Source organism: Pseudochaenichthys georgianus, chromosome 4 (genome assembly GCF_902827115.2).
Source record: "Pseudochaenichthys georgianus chromosome 4, fPseGeo1.2, whole genome shotgun sequence".
NCBI lineage: Eukaryota > Metazoa > Chordata > Actinopteri > Perciformes > Channichthyidae > Pseudochaenichthys > Pseudochaenichthys georgianus.
The window spans coordinates 11,294,947-11,315,978 of record NC_047506.1 but is presented as its reverse complement, the minus strand read 5'-3'; the positions used below and the strand labels follow the sequence as shown (position 1 = coordinate 11,315,978).

Genomic DNA, 21,032 nt, shown 5'->3' with positions numbered 1-21,032 from the left:
TTATAGGCATTGTGAGCTAAAAACAGCTTTAAAAAAAATACCCAGGGCATTGTTTCTATAGTGCACACACACACACAAACACACAAAATGACCAAGGCTGAGAAAATGCCGTTTTCTTTGCGTTAGACATAGAGAAAGGATACAAGAGGTGCATTATACAAATAAACAGACAAACCTTTTCATGGATTATCAAGTTTGGGATGAACAAACAGTGATGAATGTTATTGATTTTCCATGTCCAATAAAAGAGTAAACAAGAGCTGTGTTAATATGCGAGTATTTTTATTTTATAAAACTAGTTACATTTAATGCAGGTTAAGTGATACGCTTTCATCAAAATACTGTTGGTGGTATGCATTAAGAAACTGTACACATATGACTCTATAGAAACATTCTGATTTATGTGAGAACTGCCTCCGTAGCAGGCATTACATATGCCAACACAATAGTAAAAAAAAGAGAATAAAAAAAGAAAGAAAGAAAACATTTGCAGATTCCGTTATCTAAAAATTCCAGATGTCATTTCCTGCATTACAGGAAGTGGGTGGAGTGCTCCTCAGGAAGTAGGCGTGTCCTTGTGTCTCAACTTCCCAGACCTTTTTACTCGCTGGGTAAACATTAAAGCATTCCTCAGGTTGTCCAAAGAAAGCTATACTTACAAACATATCAAACAACCTTCTTTTTCCCTGCTACTTATTTCCTGTTAAAATACCTTTACATGTTTTCATTGTTCTTAAAGTGTAATACCTGCTGAAGGTAAACAGTGACTGTACAGTGAAAGACTCAGCGTTAGGTCGGGGGTCAGACAGGTGGCGTGCTGTAGCGGATCTCGGTGTTATATTTGTCAGGCGTCTTGTGCAGCGGAGGCTTTTTCCGCATGTTGTGCCTCAGGATCACCTCCTCGTTGGCATAGATGGGGGTGTCTGTGTCGTCAGAGTGGTAGCCGGACTGGTATCCGCTCGTCTGATTGGATGACTCAGAGGCCAGAGACTCTTTACTCTTACAGCGCAGCAGCTGGCTGAGGAGGGAAAACAGGAAAGGGATGTCCAGTTTATTTTAAATTGCAGCTTAAGAAGTGTGTGGTTTAAAGACAGATATGATATTCTATAATATACATGCTGATTTGTAGCTCTCACCTGAAGTTTGGCGTGGTTGCCAGCTGTTGATTCAAAACCTTTACCTCCTCTGGGGAGAAGCCCTCACTGTCTGTGTGACCCTCCTGTAGAAGAGGCAACCGTTTATATGAACACCGTTTGGTTTGTAAAGTGAGCCCGCAATTTTAGAGCTCTACTGTGTTTCATTGGACTCAATTATGATATATTATATAAATGTAATTTTCTTGCAAACAATTTACTCTTAAAATGTGATTTTAGGGAGATCCAAGCATAATTAGAAGAAAGAAACTGAAATTATTTATGAGACTGGATTTAGGAGACTCACTCAATTTGTGTTTTAATACACATTTTTTACTACCACTATTCGGATGTGTAATTAGGTAGATCATTTGTTTATATATAATTTGTAAGTCAATAATATATATATTTGTACAGTATCATAATTCTCATGTTTCATTTCATTATTATTATTTGTATTATTGTTTTACACGTTCTAAATAAATCAAATCAAACCAAACCGCTGACTAATCAAATCTATGTGTGGATTTTGACACTCACCATGACGCTGCTGCGCGCCACCGGGATGTCGTCAAACGTCTTGACACTCAGGGGCCGGCTGCACAGAGGAGATAAGTTATAAACAAGATTCACAGCTGAAAATTTGAACTTTTAGAAGTTAAGAGGGAGAGTTAAGTGGTCATGCTGACCCAAGAGACGGCGGGTTGTCATAGTGGAGCTGAGCCTCCAGGATTTCTCCACTTTGGGGCCTGCTGTAGGGGCTCCTGGGGTCAGGAGTCACTGGAGATCTTTCTGCCTCACTGCCTACTGTCAGAGGGATGTAGTCCTTCCCATCCTGGAGACAAAGAGAACTCTAATGGTATTAGCTCAAATACACACTCAATGAGAATTAATCCACACAAATGAGAATATGATCAGTACAATTACCAATTAGTAATTTAATGTTGTCCAGTAATTACTTTTCCTGATGCAGTCATCACTTCCCCCTGTTGCAACTACAGTTTTCATTAGCCCGTTTTCTTTTAACTTGTGCTAATGACTTCCTACATTTCCCAGAATGACTTGGCAATGCTCAACAAATGGGTGTAAGCTTGTTTCAATGTGTTACTGGTGTACAGGGAACAGCCATAACACTGGCATAACTTGTGTGCCTTAAAAGATCTCCTATCATGCTATTTTTAGGTATATATTATGCAGTGTGAGAAAAAGTTTTTAGAGAGTACTTGTCCATGGACAAGTGAGTTTGGCAATGTACTTGTCCGAATACATTTTTCACTTGTCCAGAATGGACAAAAATCTGGGCCACTGGAATCTTCTTCTTCGCCATCGTATTTTACATTTCCCCACGGTTTTTATGACACCGCTAACGTAAGTGAGCGGTAAGATTTTACTGCATCACACAAAGGGTTGGGTATCGTTTGGATTTTAACGATTCCGGTTCTGCCTTTCGATTCCGGTTATTTTCGGTTCCGGTTCTTTGAGAGGGTCAAAATAAGTCCCGTGACAAACTGGGAGAAAAATATATTTATGAAAACATTAAGTCAAATCTGTATTCCTATTTACAAATCACTTCATACTGTTGAATTTCTTACGGTTATTGAACACAATTATATAAAAATAATCTCTGCATTGTTTAGTTAGTTCTAAGTGGTGCAGTTTGAGAATGTACGATTGGCCCAGTCTCCTCTGATGCTACACTGCAACCTGCCTGTGAGACACAGTCCAACCATACATGTCCAACACATAGGACATATAATAATAATACATTATATTTATAGCCTATAGGCCTAGTGCTTTTCTACAACTCAAAGACGCTTGCACACATTTATTTACACCTGCTGCAGCTGCCCAGCTGCTCACTGTTTGTAAAAGTAAATAAATAGTATTTTCATTTCAATAATACTTTCTATACCCTGCTTCATAAACAATACTGACATCCTGCTCCTCCGAGTCTGGGGGTCCGGGGATGTGAGGACAGCGCGAGGACACAGACAGGGAGGCTGCTTCACTTCATAAAGGAAATGGCATCAATATTAACAACACAGGAGCTAAAACGCTTAATAACCTTCATTACGTGTTAGAGAAAGAAAGTTTGACAAAGATGAGGCTGTTAAACGGGCAGCGGATCTGCTGTGTGTAGAAAGAAAGAGAGAGAGAGAGAGAGAGAGAGAGAGAGAGAGAGAGAGAGAGAGAGAGAGAGAGAGAGAGAGAGAGAGAGAGATGAGCTACACCATGCAGCGATCACGGAGCATAGAGAGAGAGAGCTGCGGTCCGCGGGGCTCGGCCTCGCTTCCTGTCCTCACAACTCTTATTAATCCCGGTACCGGACAATTGTTATTTGTTCCTACTCGGAACCGAGTTTTGCTTCCCAACCCGGCCACTGTGCTACACTTCCCGCCCGCCCCGTCTAACTGTACAGAAAGCGGCGAGATGCATTTCCTTTGGAATCGACAAGCAGAACCGAAACTAACATTTCTAAACGAACAATGGTGGACACGTACAATTTGCGAATGAGTTCTGCCTTTTGTAAACTGAATGTATCAATAATTTGTCAATAAATCAGGGCGAAAAACGTCACTTGTCCGCCGGACAAGTCAATTGAAAGATCTACTTGTCCGATATTGTAAATAACACGTCCCGGACGGTGGGACGTGTACTTTTTCGCACACTGTTATGGGTCTCAGATATATAAAAATATAGAAAAAACACGTCTGTGATGTTTTTTGCTCAAAATACCAAACAGATCATGTATTTTAGACATCCCTCATATCCCTCTATTTCAGCCCTTTTAGAGAAGTGCTGATTCTGGGTCCTTAGCTTGAAAAAAAAAATTGAGGAGGGGGAGCTTGTGCCTGCTCAGAATGACTTGGCAGCTACAGTTAAATGCTGCCGTGATTAAATGCCATATCATGTTCCAAACCACATCAAGGATTATTTCTGAAACAGTATGGAGCTCAAATGCTTTTTCTCTTGCGGGTTTACCACAAGGTGAGTTCCTTTTTTTATTTCTTGCTTTTTTACACATACTCTCTCCAGTACAGGTTAGCTCTGAGTGTTAGCGATGCTTGCTAAAGTAAACAAAGACCATATTACGGCCAAAACACGTCGGGCATTGTTACCGATAGCAAAGTCTCTGATAGGGCCGCGGATGTAAAGGCCCTGACACACCAAACTGACACCAAAGACCACGTCCCGACGGACCCGATTGTTGTGTCGCCTCACGTCTCCTGCTTCTTGGCCAAAAAGTCCCACTGGAACACAGCGCAAAGACCTCAGCCAACGGACAAGTAGCACGTACGCACTGCGCATGCGTGAGTGGCAATAACTCTCCTTACCAGCAAGCGGCAGTAGTGTGTATTCTTAATTCAAAAGATGCAACCGGAAGACAGACTGCGTGATATATACAAACAACAAATAGTGTGCGTTCCATTTTCACTCTCGTCCATCACAGACTGTTTCACAGACTGTTTCACATAGCGACTTATAATCGAAAACATGTTTAGTGCGGTACTGGAAAATGAAAAAGAATAGCCGTCTGTGTGTGCCTTCTTCACTTCCGTTTCGCTTCTCATGCACTGATTCGCTGAGCTGAACAAACAATCAGAGTGATTTATTTTGCCGACAGCCTTTTGCCGTGCCGGAAGGTGTCGGCATGGCCGAAAAGACACAACGGTGCTGGACACACCAATCTGAGTAGGGCGACAGGACGCTCATCCACGGCCAGACATCTATCGACGGCCGAAATCGGCCCTGTGTGTCCGGGCCTTAAAGCCAGCCCACATTTGTCATAGAGTGAGAGTTTAAATGCTTTATGCACCTGGTAAGCGCTGGCCTGCAGCAGGTTGCCCATATGTTCCACCAGCTCTGCAAATGTTGGCCTGTCTGTGGGACGAGCCAGCCAGCAGTCCAACATGGTCTGGTATCTATGAAGCATGAAGACAATTGGAAAACAGTCAAATTGAGGGATTTACAGTTCTGTGTGAAATGGCATCAGGTCAAGTTTCCACTCACATCTCAGTGGTGGCGTATTCTGGGGGTCTCATCCTGGTGCCCTCCTTAAGCCTCCGGCAGAATAACTCGTCGATGCAAACACCCGGATAGGGAGAAGCTCCTGTGAGGGTAAGACAGAAGTGGTTGAAGATATACAGTGATCATCTGAAGTGTAGAGGTGCACAACATATTGTTTTTTAATGTCATGGTAATTTCAACTTGCATTAAACGTGATACACATAGCATTGCAATTGAGTACGTTGAAAACAAGTGTCGGTAGAAAACAATCATCAAGGGCCATTTTGGAAGTGAATTTGGCAGCATATTGAAGCAGCATAAGGCAGAACTGAGTAGACTTTAAATCTGTTTATTTATAATGAGGCTCAACGACATATTGCATATCAGATATTTGTCTCATACTGTGTGGCCTTAGTCTTATGTGAAATGTGTACCTAGAGAAAAGATCTCCCAGAGCAGAACCCCAAAGGACCAGACATCGCTCTGTGTGGTGTACACCCGGTCGAAGATGGTCTCCGGAGCCATCCACTTTAGAGGGAGTCGTGCCTGTAACAAGAATGAATGACCATTTTATTGCCTACAGACCTTAATTGTTCGGTTGATCACCTATGTGTACGTTTGGGGAACTCACATCTCCCTTGCGGACATAATCAGGGTCTTTGTAGACATCTCTGGCGAGGCCAAAGTCGCAGATCTTCACCACATTGTTCTCTGAAAGCAGAATGTTTCTGGCTGCTAGATCTCTGTGGATACACTACAGAGCAAACAGACACAGATGAGTTCACGTCAACAAGCAACGACAGATTGTTATCTAATTTCGTCTGTTTACATGCGTACAAACAGATTTCTGAATACATCTAGGTTCACCTTGCGGGATGAGAGAAACTCCATGCCTTTAGCCACCTGGAAGCTGTAGCATATCAGGTCCTCCATTGTCAGATGCTCCTCGTCTGAGCTCTCTGTGGTCACATTATGCATTTTATAAACATTAATGTGAGCCATGAACAATATTACACGTCAACAAGCAATACATTGATGCAAAAGGTATTTTAAGGTCACTCTAAGTTGTCTTCCCCACCTTCCTGAGTGTCCATGTCGCTGCCTGATGTCCTGTCTGCAGCTCTGGAGCAGACAGCCGTCCCGATGCAGATGTCCAGCTGGGCGATCTTCCCCAGGCCCAGGTCCCCTTCGGTAACATCCTCCTCCACTGAGGCCCACTGCTGGCTATCTACCCGCTTCCTCTGTTGACCACGACATAAACACACAGAAGAGAAATATAATCATTTGTATTTAGGTTGCATCACATATCAGTAAAAACAATCCATAGTTAGTACAGAGTGCACTTCTCTGTAATTGTCTGTGGTTTGGATGTGACTATGCGGCGATCTATGGTGCGTGTAACCGCTCAGAGGGTTGGCTGTAGTTTTCTGGCTGCATGTTGGTTACGCATCATTTACCTTGTACGGGCTGTACTCTCCTCGCTTGCTCTTCAGGTAGCTGGAGAGGTTTCCATTTTTACAGTACTCCACAATCACCATCAGAGGCCCTACGGAGTGAGAGGGGGAGCAAAGAGTTAAAAGACAGCTCATTACTTTATATTACAGGACCACAGAGGACTGATTTGATAGGAAGTGTGAGGCATATTAGAGAAACATTCAAATACATCGCAAAATAAGTAAATTACCCAGGAATATCGATGCTCATTAAATAAATAGGGGACGAGTAAGCAGGACAGTAAGATGAGTAAATAGGACTGTTTTCATGTTACACTACAGGTATGTGTTTTGTATAACGACTCACCTCCAGGCTTTGTACAGGCTCCCAGCAGGTTGACTACGTTGAGATGATGTCCGATATGAATGAGAATTTTCAGCTCTGACATCAAGGCGCGGTACTCACTCGACGTGCCTCCCTCTGAAGCACAGAGAAATTAAATTAACTGCGTGTTTGAACCTTTTCACTGGCCGTATTTCCTTGGTGCATGTGTTTAGGGGCAGTGAAAAGAAGGATGAACACTAACCCTTAAGCATCTTGACTGCAACAGTGGTGCACGTGGTAGCTTTCTCGATGCCAAAGGCGGCTGCTTCGACCACCTGACCAAACGCTCCTCGTCCCAGTGGGTCACCTTTAATACAAAACATTATCATGAAGACAAACAATATAGCCTCTTTCATTTAGTTTATTTTTCAATCTACACCATCAGGTAATTTGGAAAGATTCTTAAGATGAATTTATGTTAAATGATTAGCAATATAAAAGTGGTTGTGTTAGTCTTACACGTTTTATTGTTAACTAGCAAATATTAGCACTCTATGAAAACTATGTGAGCTGGGATTCGTAAGGTGTCTTGTTGAAGAATACTTAGGCATTTTCACGTCAAGTTAAAGTGGTGTCTCCTTACACACTTTGTCACAATAGCCGCGTTCACACTGCGGTACTTTTCCCACAAAGGTTCATGCGAACTCTTTAGTTCGCATGAACTAAGTACAGATCGCGTTCACACCAGAAAAAGTCCCTGGGGGTGGATTAGGCAAATGAAGCCGCTGACGTCACTTCTTCTTCTTCTTCTGCTTTGGGTTTACTGGCAGGCCGCAACCCACTTCACGGCGTATACTGCCGCCCAAAGTCCCCGGCCGGAAGTCCCCGGAGTTGGGGACTGGCTTCAGTAGAAGCTGCTGGGAGTCCCAGCAGCTTCTACTGAAGCCTTCCGAGTAAATCGCCAGAACGCCGACACCTCCTCATCTCCACCGCTCCACCATGTTTTATTTTGTGTTGCCATAAGTTAGTCTCTCTGCGTTTCTGCGCTGGGCTAATGCTAATGCTAATAATGCTAATGCGAGGATAATAAAATGGCGGCTTCACAAAACTTTTTGGGAGTTTTACGGGGCGTGGTTTGCAATTCGCCCAGCCAATCAGGAATATAGCTCTTTTCTCAAAAAAGGTAAAAAGGTTTGCATGAACTACTTTTAGTACCGGCTCTTTTTGGTGTGAACGCGATCATGAACTAAGTTCGCATGAACCTTTGTGGGAAAAGTACCGCAGTGTGAACGCGGCTCTTGATGCCTACAGTATTCTTACCTAGCTTCAGCCTGTCCCGAGGAAACTCCCATTTGTTAGCATCATACGTTAGCCTTTCACACTGCTCGTCCATGGGCATGTCCTCAGAGTCCAGGATCATGGACAGGTAGCCCGTCTTTAGATCCTCACCACTGGGCTGAAACAGTGAGAGGGAAAATATTTGTGAATTAACGAGCCCCTATTTCGAATAGATAAATGGTACCACAATTGTTACAGTGATTCTGGTTCCCCTCCAGTAAAAGGGGCCCAATCAGTGCTGTGGGTGTACGTGACTTATGGGAGCAGAGACTGGCACTGGTGTTCCTGGACACAAAGGAGAGCAGCGACTGAGAGCCAAACCAGTCACTTCTAATCAGTCAGACACCCCCACAGTGTGTGTGCTTGTGTATGTGCTTGTGTATGTACTTGTGTGTGTGTGTTTTAGCTGTATTTCTGTGTAACTGCAGGCAAAATCCAAGGAAGGAAAAGTGTGGCAAAGGGAGGATGAGGAAGTTCTTACTCTCTTTTTTCCACGGATGAAAAAGACGATCAGTAACCAGAAGAACATGGCGATGACCACCGACCCAATAGGAACAATCAGTTCCACATTAGTCTTTTCCTCTTTACCTAGAATAAACACAACAATATGAATTGCAGGAGTGTTCACAAACAACCTTATAATAAAATGTGTCAACAACAGACCGTTTTTCTGACAAATTCGGGAAAAACGTGGGACAGTCATAGAGGAATGTCCATTATATTTTAAGTGGCGCGTCTTGACAGAGTTGCGTACAATTCAGACAGGTTAGTCATTGTCTTTGGCGTATACCCATGTGTGTGTGTCCCTGACTAGGCTGGAGGAAGGAAACAGTTGGAATCTGGACTTTGAGCAAACTGATATTGTATCTAGTCATAACAAATGACTAGGACTCAGCCACACAATACTGCCAAAGACAACTTGGACAAGGCCTATTAGAGACATAATGTGTAAATGCCGTAACCATTTCTCTCTGCAACCATTCAGCTGAGGGAATGTATACATTATTGCTGAAGGGAGTGTAGTATAAATGTTTATTCTTTAACTTTTTTCTCATCCCGGATAAATTATGACCTCGTGAAATGTATTTAGAAAAAATAGATACAATAAAAAAGTGGTCTCGTTGATAACCACCCCTTGCTATGTAACACAGGAACTGTGTAATTGATTTCACAGTCAGACATATGATCTCATAAATGTCAGGCATATATAAGATTTGAAAAACTTAAACAGTTTCTGTTTCAGTTTCTCGCTCTCCTTCATTGTTGTTCTCCCTCACGATCAGAGATTTTCTTGTTAGCGGCGTCCTCTACCCTCCCTTGTCTACTCCGAGGCCAATAACTGAAGTAACGGGGTCTACATTCTGCTGGCGGGGTCCAGGTCACGTAGGCCCTGGTTCTAGTTTGGACATGTGTTTGTTTGTTGCTGTGTCTCTGAGCACAGGACAGCAAAGGGTGGACAGGAGAGCTGGGGCAGGGCTGACCTCTCCCTTTGTCCTGCAGTCTCCTCATTGTTTTGGATTTAAAAACTCCCAGGAGGATGTGTGCTAACTGGGCCAACTTCCTGTCATGCGGAAGTAAAGTTATTCTTACTCTACATCTTTGATATAAAAGAAATGTTTGTGTGATGTGATTTGGTGTTGCCTTTAGGCCAGATATAAATAAACAGTTTGTGTGAGAATTGGGAGTTTTCTCAAGAGGTTAAGGCTAAAGTCTATAAACTATGACAATATATTCTTTATTATCAGTGATAAATGGATTATTGAACAGGCCTACTGGGCACAGGCCCTGGGGTCCAAGGGCTGAGTGTCTGTTTAAGTGAATATTAAGATGTCTTATAAATAAATGTACCCTAAATCTACTCCCAATGGCTACAAGGAAAAGCAAATAGCCTAAAAAGAGCACAAAACACCTAAAAGCTTCTCAAAAAAAGAGAGATAAACAACTACAAAGACACACAAAATGAAAACATCAGACATACAAACCCTACAAAGAGTAATAGAATGACTACACACAGACACTAATTGAATACTTTTTTTAGTCTTGGGGTCTTGCCACTATGTAGAAGGAGTGGGGGGCCATTTGCATGTCTACACCCATTGGCCAATTCCATCAGCATTATTCCTGTTATGGTTCAGGGAGGGACTGACCTTCAGTCATCAGGTAGGCCCGAGAGGAGTCACAGCCCCGGCTGTTGCAGGCAGTGCAGCTGTACAGACCGCTGTCCTCCTTCTTCACGCGCTGAATCGTCAGAAGGTTGTTGTGCTGACTCAGAATCACGCCTGAAAGAAATCCACATTCTTTAATAGCTGTGGCATCTCATGGAGTGAGTGAGTGTTCAATTAATAGCTCTGCACCCCCTCACCTGAGCCCTCCACCAGAGTGTGGTTGTTTTTGGTCCACACCACCACCGGCCTCGGCATCCCAGCAGCGTCACAGAGGAGACTGATCGTAGCACTCACGTTCACTTTTTGATCCGTGATATTATTTAAGATCCTAGCAGCCGCAAGACCTGAAAGGTGAATCAAAGTCCATTAATTTCAGAAAACACATTACTTTGTGAAGTTATTATCACTCAAAATATCTTAAAGATGAAGTAAAACATTGTGAGGGTGAATAAAATGATCATTTTTAAAAGAATCTTGCTTAATTAAATGCGCAGCTTGTAAAAGAGAGAGATGAAAGAGTATTTGTTATCGTATGTCATTGTAGATTCTTTAACACATACTGGCCTTGTCTAATGATAGGGAAAATAGTAACAGCAATGAAAACGACAAAAGAAAATCTCACTCACTCTACTTCAAATATTGCAAATCTGACAATACAGTAGTTTCTAGACTTGTTGTTGAAATATTATACAATTGAAATGATAGTTGAGTTATCAATTCCAAGGTCCTGAATGGCACAGTATTGACAACCATGAAAAGGGAACCGTATGTTTTACCTTTGAGAGAAAGTCGGCGCAGCAGGCAGGTTTTCTCCCCAGTCTTGATGTTTTCCACCTGACAGGCATACAGACCCTCATCCTGAAGGGAAGCGTTGGGCAGCGACAGCTCCAGGGTCACGTTGGTACCCTGCAGGCTGGACAGCACCACAGGGGACTGGGGCCTTTGCTGCAGAGCAAGAGAGGGAAGTACTTTAAGTATTAAGATATTTCACTACAATAAAATAAAAGTTAATTTAAACGTTGCAGGTCGCTGACTTACTAAAGGCTGAACTACTTTAATTAATGCTGGTAGATCAACTTTTTACTCCGATATCATAATTTATTAGCTGATTATATTTTGTATCAACAACCAGGTCAAACAGGTCAAATTAAAAAGTGTAAAGTACCTCTGGTTGGATCCTTTCATTAATTAAGAATACCATCAAATCAGAGATACAGGGTCCCATGATTTATATAAGACTGAAGCATCCTTTTGAGCATCAGTCAATCCCACTTTAATCTCAAATCAAAAGTACGATAAATGGTCTCAAACCGAATAGTTTTGAATGATTGTAATGTTATTTTAAATGTATTTTTCCTTGTTTCTTTATTCAATATTTGTTCTAGTTGATGTTGCAAATTAAGCTGCTGTGATGCAAGAAACATTTGATGATTAAGTAATAATGTATATTATCTTATAAAGTGGGATTACAGTACCTCAAAATTGTTCCCAAGTACAGTCACGTTCCACCACGGGCGACAGGGCTGCACTGACGCTATCTGCTCCGTCTCTGAGATGTTGCTCAGACTGAACCAGTTCAGGTTTCTGTAGATCAGATGGTCGGCCTTACAGCGCAGAATCACATCATCCTCCTCCAAGGGCTCGTCGGAGGGAGACATGCTCACCTCAAGACCACCTACAGCGCACAGATGGAAACGAAAGCAAGGATGAGATCAGCATTATGAGGTCTTAAAGCTAACATGAGACAGAAATAAGGAACAGCACTTACGTGTGACGTGGAAAAAGACGATACGTGAATCCTCTCCTAGTTTGTTGGCAGTTATACATCTGTAGAGGGCATGAGCCTCCGCTTTCTGGATCTTCAAAGAGCTCACGATTTTCTAGATAAATGCATTTCCTATGTTAATATTTGCACAATAAATATAATCAAAATGCAACATGTCTTTTTTAAGTGATAGGACTCTAATGGTGGTTGACAGAAGGAAGTGGAGGGTGTAATCATGAGGACATATTTACCTTTGAGGCATGCTCAGTATCAATCACAATTCGTTCCACACGGTGGTTACCGGTGCTATTGCTGATTTCTCTCCAATCGGTACACTCCGCTAGCGGTAACTTAGACTTTATCAGCCCGGGCCTGTTGGACAAAAAGAAATAGAAACCAGGTGAAACTTACATATCTTGCTATGAAATCGAATTGTCCTGACAGTGTAGGAGTGTTCTTCTGCAGATGATGCTCCTGGCTTTGATACACCAACACACATATTAACACTTACAACTGGAGAACTAAGACTGAAATTCATATGTTTCATCCATCAAAGAGTTTATCTTTTGTTTTATCTTTGTCAGAGGTGGGAGAAGTACTCAGATCTTATACTTCAGTAAAAGTAGAAGTACCAGAGTGTAGGAATATTCTGTTAAAAGTAAAAGACCTGCATCCAATGTTACTCAAGTAAAAGTAGAAAGGTTTTCGCATCAAAATATACATAAAGTACCCAAAGTAAAAGTACTCATTATGCAGATTGGCCCATATCAGAATAATATATGTTATATGTTTTGATTATAATTATTGATGCATTAAAGTGTTCTCAAAGCTGGTAAAGGTGCAGCTAGTTTTAATTACTTTGTATACTGCAGGGTAGCTTGGGAATTTACTCCATAAAGTCAGATTTAAGTGTGATTATATTTCACATCATTATCCAAATCCACAAAGTATCTAAAGGTATTAAATAAATGTAATGGAGTAAAAGTAAACAATTAACCTCTGAATTGTAGTGAAGTAGAAGTACAAAGTAGTATTTGAAATAAGGTACAAATACCTCAGAATTGTACTTAAGTACAGTACTTGAGTATATCTACTTAGTTACTTTACACTACTGGTTTTTGTAATTAGACATAATTGCGGCTGAGGAAAAACTGTCAATTCATATTTTAAGAAACACGAAAACAACATAGTTAGGTAAAGGATAACGGGGGAGAAAGAAGGGAGGCAGCTTCAGCAGGAAGTAGCTCTTTTTTGGACAGAGAGCAGGACAGGAACAACAGGAAACGTAGTGCAGGACTGAGGAAGTGCTCGTATGTGTAGGCAGGAGATAAGGAACCTCCTGATGGTCTCTTCTGACCGAAGCCGCTGTCACACACGCCTCCTCCTTTCTATCAACACTCATATATTCCCAACATACCTGAGGAAGCTGTTGTGTAACCACCATGCCCATATTACACAGAGAAGCCTACCATCCTAAAGTTCTTAACCAAAAAGGTACACGACTGATAGCCAAAAATATCTGGTTTTAGAAAATGAGTAAACACATTCTGAGTCTGAATAATTGATGTCATTCTAAAAATGAGACATTGTGAAGAGCATGAATCACATTCGCTGATCTGCATCGGGTCAGAGTGCGCTCCCATTGTCTCTTCTCTTGTTTTTGTCAACATCACGAAAGCAGCTACTTCTCTCCAAAATCAACAACCTGTTGACAATGAGTGGCCGAAGGCATGTGAACACTGCATGGATACACAAAAGAGAAGCCCCTTCATTTTCTCTTTCACACACATACACACTGATTGTTGTGACTTACAGAAAGGCCTCTGGACAGTCCTCTTTGGACATCCACTGCCACTGGATGTGTGTAGGTGTGGGAAATCCACGGGCGGTGCACCGTAGGGTGGGGCTGCTGCCGTACAGGTACACATCAGTGTCCACTGCCACCTCCTTCTCAATGATACGAGGAGGAACTGTAGAAGAAAACAACACAAGTTATCACCACTCTCTCTTGACCAACAGCGCCAGGCAGCTTTAGTAAAAATACTCAAGGGGAAAAAAAGCTATAACATGCCGTTGACCAGCAGCTGGAAAGAGAGTCTCCGTTCCTCTTTAGTTATCTTATTAATCAGGACAATTGTGTAATTCCCGGCATCCATTTCTTTGACTTTACGGAAGATGAGGGCTTCACTTCTCAGTTTTATTCTGTAATCCTCTTTCAGTAGTTGGCCATCTTTTAAGCTAAGCAGACAGAAGAGAGAAGTATCAGAAAAGTTACAGAACATATTTGAGATGAACAAAGTCAAAATGGAAAGATATCTTCAGCACCTTTTACTACACACATTGAGTGATGTAAGCGAATAAATGCTGCGAAGACAGCTTTTCTTCTACTGTGAACATACCATTTCAATTCGGGATCTGGGTAGGCTGTGTACTTCACAGGAATAGACGTTTGCTCTTCCACATTTAGCTCCCAAACCTTCCTCCATGGCTCTTTTATCTCAATAAAAGGCTTTTCTGTAAACACAACAAAAATCATAAAATGATGTTATTGCGTCACATAACTACATTGAGACATAACACATGTCAAAGTGCTGAAAGGAATATTATTATCATTCTAATCATTGTGTTATTGTTGCTAGGAATGCATACTGTATTATTTAACAAAGTTCAAATTGCATTTCAGTTGGTTAAATTTAAAAGTATCTACAGTCTTTTAAGAAAAGAAAGGTGGCAATATTTCACTTAAATAGGTTTAATTAATAATAATAACAATGCAGTGCTCTGCACATGCATGAGCAGGTCCATCTCATTTGTCATATGAGCATAAGCAAATGTTTTTGGGGAAACATTTGGAAAAGATAAATTATCAACTCTGCCAAGTTAGCAAAAACGAAAAGGGGGAGTTGAAAAATTGAATCAGCTGGTTTGTATATGTTTTATGAAGGGGAAGTAATGGTAAAAGAAAAACAAACACATTTTCTTTTAATAAACTGATTAGAGGTTGAAGAACAAGTATACAGCTTTATTTTATTTACTTTAACTTCCTTATTCAACAATATTATCTACTCATTTATATTTTTTGAATTCTCTGACAGCCTTTTAATACAATTTGTCAGTTGCCTTGGAAAAAGTGACACAAAAACTACAAAAGAAACACCTGCCCTGAGGCCTCTGTATTTCTCAAATCAAATCAAGTTTTATTTATATAGCACATTTATAAACGATTTTTGGTCGAGCCAAAGTGCTGTACATATAATAAAAATAGCCTACAGTAGAGACACTTTACAGCAAATACAACAGCACAGATTGTTCAGAATATCAGTATGAGAAAAACGACACCCTCTATCCTTAGACCCTCACATCGTACAAGGAAAAACTTCCAGAGAAAACCCACAGTTTAAGGGGAAAAAAATGGGAGAAACCTCAGGGAGAGCAACAGAGGAGGGATCCCTCTCCCAGGACGGACAGACGTGCAATAGATGCCGTGTGTAAATTGAAGAGATAATACATTTTCTGGTGATGCTAATGAAAAGTATGCAGTGTGGTTTCCGGTACACCTACCATACACTTTAAGAAATGCTGAGGCACTTTTCTCCATCTGTCCACTGGATGCGGAGCAGGTGTATTCCCCGGCGTGATCCACGCTCACATTATGCACCTCCAGTTCGTTGGACAGCTCCAGGGAGTTCCACAGCTTCTTCTTGTGGGGTTTGGCGTGGGGCTCGCTCGAACCATTCAGCGAGGTCTGACACGAGAGGGCCAATTTGTTTTTACAACAGACAGTTGATAATAGTAATTGGGAAAACAAAGGGTGGGAGATTATTTTCAGTTTTAAAGAGAAAAACAGCCAAATATAAGCTTTGCCATGAGTGTATTTTTTTTATCTGAGCAGGCAGAACTTTATAAACACCCAGGGTCACCTTTGCACTCTGACTTGGAGTAAAGATAAACTGAAGGATTCCTGAAAGCAGGAAGTAGGGAATACGTGTAAGGGAAACAGGAAGTCAGATGTCTCTGTCTATCCTCAGTGATGTGTGAATTACACAGACTGCATGGTAAAACAGGCTGATTGGAAGCTGTCTCATGTACATTACTGTATACCAGAGTATTGATCATAAGAGAGGAGAAGAGCATGACAAGCCTTGTTCACTGACCAGCGCCTGACCGGAGTGCGTCCAGTTAAACTCGATGCCCACATTGAGCTCAGTTTTGGCGGTGCAGAGGAGCTTCAGCGTCTCCCCCACAGACAGCCTCAGTTGCGCGGGGGTCAGGGTGAGTTCATGGATCTTGAATCCTGCGGAAAAGGGAGGGAAGACATGGCTGTCAGTCATTGTTCTCCTGACTCTCTCTCAGCCCCGCCCCCTACACTTGCTCGCTCGCTCGCTCTGTGCTCCACCAAGTTTAATTTACTTACTGTCACACGCACACAAGCAATACCCTGCATTAAGACAGTGTTTTTCCACTAAGTTTTGATATTCATTCAGTTAAATAAAATGCTCATACACCTGTATAGATTACTTCAACAATTTTGACTTCAACAAATGATAGTTTTCTGTGTGAATCTTTCTCCCTCTTACCAACAACAGCAACAATGTAGAGAGGGGACTTAAATGTCTCGTTTCCAATCCGAGTCTGGCAGGACACGACTCCGGCGTAGCTGATCAGGTGACTGGGGACAGTGAAACCCATCCTGGCGTCCCACTGAGAGTCCTTCCCATCGGGATGAAGCTCCTTATTTGGATACTTCTGACAGACACAGAAGTTTACTGATTTCGAACATAGAATAAAACTAAGAATTGCAAGTGCACTTTTTTATTGCTATGTGATAAAATAATATTACATTTAAAAATTCCACAACAGGAAACTCATATAAATCCTAAGTATAGTTATGAATAATAAGGGAAGTATTGAGAATGGCAATGTTACCTGAAAACCATATTAAATAAAAAGGCATTTTGTGTCAGTTTTACTGGTTTAAAGAGGTCCTCAAAAGTGTTACACATAGGTTAGTTTACTCATCATGAGGTCTGCATGCCTCTATAGGATCTGTGACTTTAGAGGAGCTTCATAAAATCTGAAAAACAACCCTGATGATGTCATCACCGCTAAATGCACTTTAACACAGGGGTATCTCCTCGTGCACTTTAGGTAGCTCTTGTATCTTCTCTTGCACTTTATATGTCGTTGCTGCTATATTGTATTTCCATGTCATGAATACTTGTGTATGCTGCTCTTGCTCTCTTGCACTTTTTGCATATCATGTATTTTGTTTCTGCTATGTTTGTCAAATGTAATTTTCTTAAATGTTTCATGTGAGATGGAAATTAGCTCAAAAGCTAAATCTGGCACTGTAAAGCTTGACACATTTTAATGTTTTAAGTGTTCATTATTGTGCATTGTCCCTGCCAAATAAACGATTAAATGAAAAATGAAATCATTGTTTTCGCTTGGGATTTAAAAAAAAGTACCAAGAACTGGGAAAAACCTGGGCACAAACATGGTCACATTTTAATCTGCTTTTTGTGTTTTTTGAGTTTCACAAAATCATAATATTGCTTCCTCTTTAGCTTAAATGTTGATAACTGTATGTGATGGCTTTCCTCCTACAAAATGTGCTTGAGCTTGCATAACACTTCCAACATTTACCAAAGAAAGAACATAAAAGAAAAGAAAAGTAAAAACTCTTCCTTACAGTATGCAGCGTGACGTTAAGGTTCTCCACTGAGCCTCGGCATGGGATCACCACCCGCTCTCCCTCACGGATGAACACAACCTCGAACTCTTTGTCGGATGGCACAAATGGCACCTTGTAATCTAAAATTCAATAAGAAAAATCGGATATTAGTTTAAGTACATTTAAGTGAGGGTCGAATGAATACAACACTGGGCCAGGAGCTGGTCAAGGTAGAACTGACTCGTTAGGATTTATCCTCTCAGATGTTCTTGTACAACCCTGGTTGTTTGAATAAACACAATGCTATACGATACAGTAAGAATTTACATTACTGTAACAATACTCTGATAATGCATAGTAGTGGTTTCCTTTTGAATTATTATGATTACTTCAAGAAATACTTTTCTACCGTAGCTTTTACACTATTAACCATATACATGTACAACTTTTTACAGTATTCTGGGGTTAAAATGTTGAAAGTGACAATATTTGCAGTTATATAAACAATCCAACCCTTAAAAGTATTGTATCATATTTCCCTGGAGTTTGGACCAATGTGTTCCCTTAATTCATATTTGTTAACTGTACTGCCCGTATATAAATACATTATACTCACTGTACAAAGTTTGTCTGTACTACTCAACATCACAACACAACAAAGCACCGTCATGCTCCTGCCATCAAAACTCCAAAACAAAGTTTAAATGAGTTATACCGTGGACGAACACATAAGCCGCTGCTGAGGTCTTGCCATCTTCCACTCTCAGGTCTCTGTAGGAGCACTGGTACTGTCCCGTTTCATTGACAGTGGCGTTGGAAATCTGCAGAGTCGTGCAGAAGAGTCCCGATCCACTGCAGTCACTGGTGGAGAAGCGAGTGCTGGTAGGAGGGGTCGCCCACCTCAGGTACTGCCGACCTCTGCAAGTCAAGAGAAAAAGACTGTCTGTATGCATGTTTCTGTATGTATGGGTCAATAGATTGATTGAAATCAGTAAGGTATGTTTATACCTGCATGTTAGTTCCAGGTCGTCAGATTTGTTAATCCTGTGGGTGCCATAGATGTTCAGCGTTGGTGGGTCGGGCATAAACCTCAGTTCAATGGCTGGAGAATTAAACAACAAGTTAATCACAGCAAACACAGTGATGACATCCGTCTTTACAGGCTTTACAAAGAATGCAACATAAAGTATCAACGGTCACTGTTATTCCCTTGAAGTAATTATGATGTCACAATTAGGAAAATAAATTATGGAAATGTATTCAATTATGAAGCACATGGTATAAACGTATAGTAAAATACAGGGGTGGGTAACTGCTTTGTAACTGGCTCTTTTGGCTACTCAGGGCCATTTTTCCACTGCTGCAGAAAATGGCGGAGCCGTGTCAAAACAGGAAGCAGGGGAAGATGGGCCGGGTCAGGCTGAATAGCCCGGCACAGTGTAGCCTAGGTGGAGTTCCTGTTTCTGAGGATACAGGCTGCCCACCACCTCCCTGTGAGGCCCTAAGGCTCACATTGTATTGTCTGGAAAAAAAACAAGGCTGACCAAATCGGCATTATGGAAGCTTGCCATTATTTGGCATTAACTGGATGAGTTAAATTAACAGAATCTTTTTATTCTAGCAAATTCAAACTAGGATTATGATGGGTCGGTTATTTCCTTTTTGTCAATAATATATAAAATGTTCACATTTCCGTCCTTTTTTTCAACAAATCTCAGAACAGAAATGAGCTGACACACACTGCAATACTCTTCACATTCTATCAGATGTATTTAACTGTTCTCATTGTCACAGTTAAGCATTACATAAACTTGACAGACAACTACAAAATGATCTAGTAGAATATAATATTGCCTCTATTAGAAAACGTATTTAGTTTGTTATTTACAAAAAAGGTATAGATAGAACACTTGTAGTATATTCCCTTACCAGCAACAAAACAGATTTTCAGGATAATGCCAAACAATGGAATGACTCCCTGAGCCATCATCCGACAGAAAACATGGACGGAGTCCTCATGAACAGCAAGTAATACAAAAAAAGGTTCCCAGCAATAATGACAATCCTACACGGTCAGCGCTAATCCATTGAATTCTTCTGTTTTATATTCCAATACGGAGAAGGTTTGTGCCGACACAAAGTCATGAAAACAAGCAGCAGAAGCTCAGAGGTGATCAGCAGTGTGTGAAATGTGGCTGTGTGTCCCAATGGAGCTGAAACTGCTGCTGAGGATGGAGAGACGTTCAGCTGAGCTGCCTGCAGGGGAGGAGCGTCTCTCCCTGACTAAAAACTAACACATGGGACCGAAAGTGGACCTTTTGCTGTTTGTTGTCAATCTCACTTTTAAAGAGATGTAAAGATTCTTGAGGATTTACAATGTCTAACTAAAGAGATAATATCCAGGCAAAGTAGACTTCATTTCAAGGGGATAATTAAAGAAATACTCAGATTTTAATTTAGATCTTTATATCTGCAGAATGATAACAATAGTCAATAGCAGTTTAACTTGAGTAAAAAAAAGGAGTCTAACAAAGGTAAAATGTCTTTGCATACTGTTTATAATTTATTATTACTTTATAATAATATATAATTTATTTTGGTCATAATTGTTTATGCAGTTGGACATAATCTTAATTACTTCTTATGCTGCTGCGGGTAATTGATTATATATTGTATTAATAACTAACTAAATATTTCAAATAAAAAAAAGTGGAGTAAAAATCACTTTATTTTAGTTCTTGAGTAACATTAAATAGTAAAATAGTCACAGGAACTATAAGTATCTTTAATCTGTACTTAAATACAATAGTTGAGAAAATGCTGCTTTCAACCATAGGTCGTTTTTTTAAATACTCATTTGGTAATTCAAGTATTTATAGTATATTTATTCAAAACCTTGGTCTTTGACAGTTTAGAACCAGTTTGCTGCAAAACTGCAACATTTGAATATTATTTATTATAAATGGGTTAATTTAAACCTCTCACAACTTGCTTATTCACTAATGCTGCAACATTTCAATTAATTCAGAGTCATGTTTGTGTCCACCTGGGGAATAGAGGTCCTATCATAACTCTTTTATCTATGATTTTATTCCTCCACCAACTTCTGAGGGAATATCTGGTTCAGCTGCTAAATGCTCCTAATTGTGTCTGTCCAGTCATTTTAATATTTTTCTATTTAAACTTTGTTT

General features: G+C 40.8%; 1 protein-coding gene across 2 annotated transcripts; it reads right to left on the bottom strand.

Moving 5' to 3' along the window:
* Positions 1 to 265: 265 nt before the first annotated feature.
* Positions 266 to 20,083, bottom strand: kdr (kinase insert domain receptor (a type III receptor tyrosine kinase)). Of its 2 annotated transcripts, none has more exons than XM_034081044.2 (31): positions 19,771 to 20,083; positions 18,850 to 18,943; positions 18,557 to 18,759; positions 17,860 to 17,981; positions 16,745 to 16,913; positions 16,322 to 16,461; positions 15,729 to 15,912; positions 14,567 to 14,681; positions 14,239 to 14,405; positions 13,981 to 14,137; positions 12,419 to 12,539; positions 12,171 to 12,282; positions 11,878 to 12,077; positions 11,179 to 11,347; positions 10,600 to 10,746; positions 10,385 to 10,516; positions 8,719 to 8,825; positions 8,220 to 8,355; positions 7,162 to 7,266; positions 6,942 to 7,055; positions 6,599 to 6,687; positions 6,220 to 6,382; positions 6,009 to 6,100; positions 5,773 to 5,895; positions 5,576 to 5,687; positions 5,145 to 5,244; positions 4,951 to 5,056; positions 1,823 to 1,968; positions 1,674 to 1,731; positions 1,137 to 1,219; positions 266 to 1,018 (listed from the first exon to the last, which is right to left on the bottom strand). In XM_034081044.2, exons 1-31 carry the CDS (start codon positions 19,829 to 19,831, stop codon positions 802 to 804), a joined length of 4,044 nt encoding a protein of 1,347 aa, XP_033936935.1. In that variant the 5' UTR covers positions 19,832 to 20,083; the 3' UTR covers positions 266 to 801. The 2 variants fall into 2 exon arrangements, with proteins under 2 accessions (XP_033936935.1, XP_033936936.1); XM_034081045.2 differs by having other exon boundaries at positions 16,745 to 16,910.
* Positions 20,084 to 21,032: the final 949 nt, after the last annotated feature.

What these genes read in the sequence shown, in the direction of transcription:
- kdr (XM_034081044.2), bottom strand. Translation starts at nt 19,831, where the DNA reads ATGATGGCTCAGGGAGTCATTCCATTGTTTGGCATTATCCTGAAAATC. An exon ending in GGCCTACCTGATGACTGAAG is followed by an intron (nt 8,826 to 10,384) that starts GTCAGTCCCTCC and finishes TGTTTATTCTAG; the next exon opens with GTAAAGAGGAAAAGACTAAT. An exon ending in GACAACCCGCCGTCTCTTGG is followed by an intron (nt 1,732 to 1,822) that starts GTCAGCATGACC and finishes TCCTCTGTGCAG; the next exon opens with CCGGCCCCTGAGTGTCAAGA.